Consider the following 3,425-nt stretch of genomic DNA (forward strand, 5'->3'; position numbering starts at 1 on the left):
TTCGAGGCCTTTCATTCGTCTACGCCTATATAGACGATCTTCTAGTTGCCAGCACCACCGCCGAAGAACACGCCGAACACCTGCGAACACTCTTCTCCCGCCTTCAGGATAACGGCATCGTCATCAATGCCGCAAAAAGTTAATTGGGCGTACCGGAACTCGATTTCTTGGGCCATCGCATAAACCAACATGGCATCCATCCTGTACCAGCCTAGGTCGCTGGGATTCGGGATTTTCCTCGCCCGACTTCAGTTATGCAGCTCCGACGATTCCTTGGCTTCGTCAATTTTTACAGGCGGTTTCTGCAATCGTGTGCTGTCACATTGGCTCCCCTCGAAGCCCTGCTCACTTCAGGCAAGAGGACCCCTTCAGCCTTCCAATAGACTTCTGACGCCCTTGCCGCTTTCGACAAGATCAAACAAGACATCGCTGACGCCACCCTTCTCATCCATCCTCGGCACGATGCACCTACCTGCATCATGGTGGATGTGTCCAGTGTTGACGTCGGCGTGATCCTTCAGCAGCGTGTATCTTCCCTCTGGAAGCCAATCGCTTTTTTTTTTTCGTGGAAGCTGAAGACCCCCCGAGACACGTTACAGCACATTCGTCCGGGAACTTCTCGCAATCTTCCTCACCTTAAAGCATTTCAGACATTTCCTGGAAGGCCGCCCTTTTACCGTTTACAGTGACCACAAGCCACTTGCCTACGCCTTCCCATCATCTGGAACCGGATACACCCCACGTGAAATCTGCAACCTAGCTCTCATTTCCAAATTCACGACAGACATACAGCACGTCAGTGGCATCAACAATCCTGTAGCCGACGCCCTGAGTCCCTTGCGCTGCGTAGACTCAGCCCAGGACCCCTCATCAACTGTTCTCTCTCTCGACCTGCTTGCATCCACGCAGTCAACAGATGAAGACCTAGCCACGCTCCATTCAAACGGCAACACCACCCTCAAGCACTAAGATGTTCACCTTCCTCGCACACCACGCCCCATAACTTGTGACACATCTCAGGCCAGTCCTCGACCATTCATCCCTGTACCGCTTCGGTGACCGATATTAAACCATTTTTCACGCCCTATTCGACTCTGGCGTGCGCGCTTCACAGAAACTCACCGGGTCACGTTACGTCTGGCCAAGGATGAACACGGACATCAAGTCTTGGGTGCGATCTTGCGTGCCTTGTGAACTCACCAAGACCCTGCTAGACTAGCCCTCGCAGCCTTCCTGCCTCCGGATGACTGGTTTGATCACATCCACATCGATCTTGTCGGACCCCTCCCACCCTGCCAAGGCCACAAGTACATCTTCACGATTATCGACGGGCACACCAGGTGGCCCGAGGCCGTTCCCGTCCCCGACTCAACAACACCCACCCTCGCCACCGCGCTCATTAGCGCATGGATCACCCGCTTCTGTGCGCCATCAGTGATCACGACCGACCATAGGAGCCAGTTCGAGTCCGCCCTGTTCGCCTCCCTGACCAACTCTTTGGGCACCAGACGCATTCGAACAAGAGCGTACCATTCTGTTGCCAATGGACTCCTGGAGCGTTTCCACCGCCAACTCAAGGTTGCCCCACGAGCCATCGGAAGCACCCCATTGCCCGAGACGTTTCCCATCACGCTCCTCAGTATCCGAGCAGCATTTAAGCCCGACCTCGGCTGCACCGTCATCGAGATGGTTTATGGGGCAACCTTTCGACTTCCCCGGGCGAATTCCTCGCCCTGTCCAAAGACCCTGTGCCCGACTCGACGCTCGACTACCTTTTCCGCCTTCGTCGTATCATGGCCAACCTCCATCCCACCCCCACCCACTCAGCACATTTTTCTTCTGGTTACCACCACCCAGATTTGAGCGCATGCAACTACGCTTTTCTCCGTCTCGATGCCGTGAAGAAGCCGTTGCAGCCCTCATATACGGGACCAATTCCCATCGTCCAGAAGAACCCACACTATTTCACCATCTCGATAGACGGCCAGCAAGACACCATCTCGCTCCACCGGCTGAAGCCGGCCTACCTCGAGCATTCATGCTCTCCACCCTCGCTCTCTGTTCAGAAGCTGGACAACTGCTGCTCATCTCTGCTTCTTGCTAGTCCGACAGACCCACTTCCGGCCCCTTGCCACGTCTCAAGGTCTCCGGCAGTTACTCAGTACCACTGCTATCGCTCTCTGCCTCCAGCAGAGCGCTAGAGGGGGTGCCTTGTAGCAGCCACACTTCCAGCGCACCGCCAGGGCTCCTGGCGCACGGGGCGCGAGAAATAAATCTCGGGGCCAGTCTGGTTGTGGCTTCCGACAGAAGGGCAACCAGTTCTCTGTCTCTTTCCTGGCAACCACGACAAACTAAAGTTAGTGCCCGGGGTGGAGCTAAAACACGAAGAGTGCAGTGAACACTTCATCGGTGTGCAAGTGCCTTTTAGTTCTGACCGCTAGTAATTGCAAGTAGCTTGCACTGCCTAAGTTAAGAAATGTGCAGCTTGTATACCTGTTTGCGGCCTCTTTAAGCCTTTTTCCTGCATGACTGGACTTGTTTAGCAGTTACTTCTTTGCCGAAATTATTTTGTCATTTCCGATGAGTTTTGTATAGTTGTACGGTTAGGCCTGAGCACTCGTCCTAAACCTTTTCTACATGCTATTGCATGTTCCCTTCCGTTCTCTGGTGTAATCCCTTGCAACTAGGTAGCCACCTGTCATCGATCTCTGCAACTACCGATTGCAAACGAGCAAGATGGCGGTCGGTGGTCAGGCGCCCATTCCGGTGCAATGTCTTCGGGCTGGCATCATTGATTTTTCAATGAATTGTTCTCTGCTCTCTGTTTGTATCAATTTTTATTTTATACGACCGTGCGTACCAGGACATATGCAGGGAGGTCTCGACACGTGCTATATGCTCCCAATTAGTTCCGTGACTCTCTCATTAGATTGTCTCAGTTACTGCGAGGGTCCTTATTGCTAACTGACTGCAAATCTAATGGTATCCAGGCCGCTTGTATGTTTCGTGGATACTTGTGGTCAGTGCTTACTACTCTTGTACGCCCGGCATCTTGTACGCCCTTCATAGCCACAATAAGACGTGTTATCAAAAAGACAGGACCAGTGAGGTATTCCAGACCAGAAACATTTTCGCTCATTTATTCACACTAGCGTCTTCACAGGAGCACACATACGAGGATTTAACCGAGGAGTTTTCGAAAGTACAGCACCAAGTGTCGTGCCACATCTATGTTTGGCATCGAGTTATACATGCACCTCTGAAATGCAAAAGAAAAATTGATTTTAATGACGCGCCGTGGCTATTCGCTCCACTGTCGTAACCAAAAGAGCTGTGGCACTCTCACATTGATGGTTAACTACAGGGTGCTCCAATCGCTCTGCATGTCCCCACCCCCCAAAAAAGACGAAGGTTTAAAAATGATG

General features: G+C 52.4%; 1 protein-coding gene across 1 annotated transcript; it reads left to right on the top strand.

Moving 5' to 3' along the window:
* Nucleotides 1–254: 254 nt before the first annotated feature.
* Nucleotides 255–2,201, top strand: LOC135396302 (uncharacterized). The gene is made up of 3 exons (XM_064627297.1): nucleotides 255–354; nucleotides 1,205–1,639; nucleotides 1,744–2,201. Exons 1-3 carry the CDS (start codon nucleotides 255–257, stop codon nucleotides 2,199–2,201), a joined length of 993 nt encoding a protein of 330 aa, XP_064483367.1.
* Nucleotides 2,202–3,425: the final 1,224 nt, after the last annotated feature.

The sequence above is a fragment of the Ornithodoros turicata genome, chromosome 1 (assembly GCF_037126465.1).
Source record: "Ornithodoros turicata isolate Travis chromosome 1, ASM3712646v1, whole genome shotgun sequence".
In the NCBI taxonomy this organism is placed as follows: Eukaryota; Metazoa; Arthropoda; class Arachnida; order Ixodida; family Argasidae; genus Ornithodoros; species Ornithodoros turicata.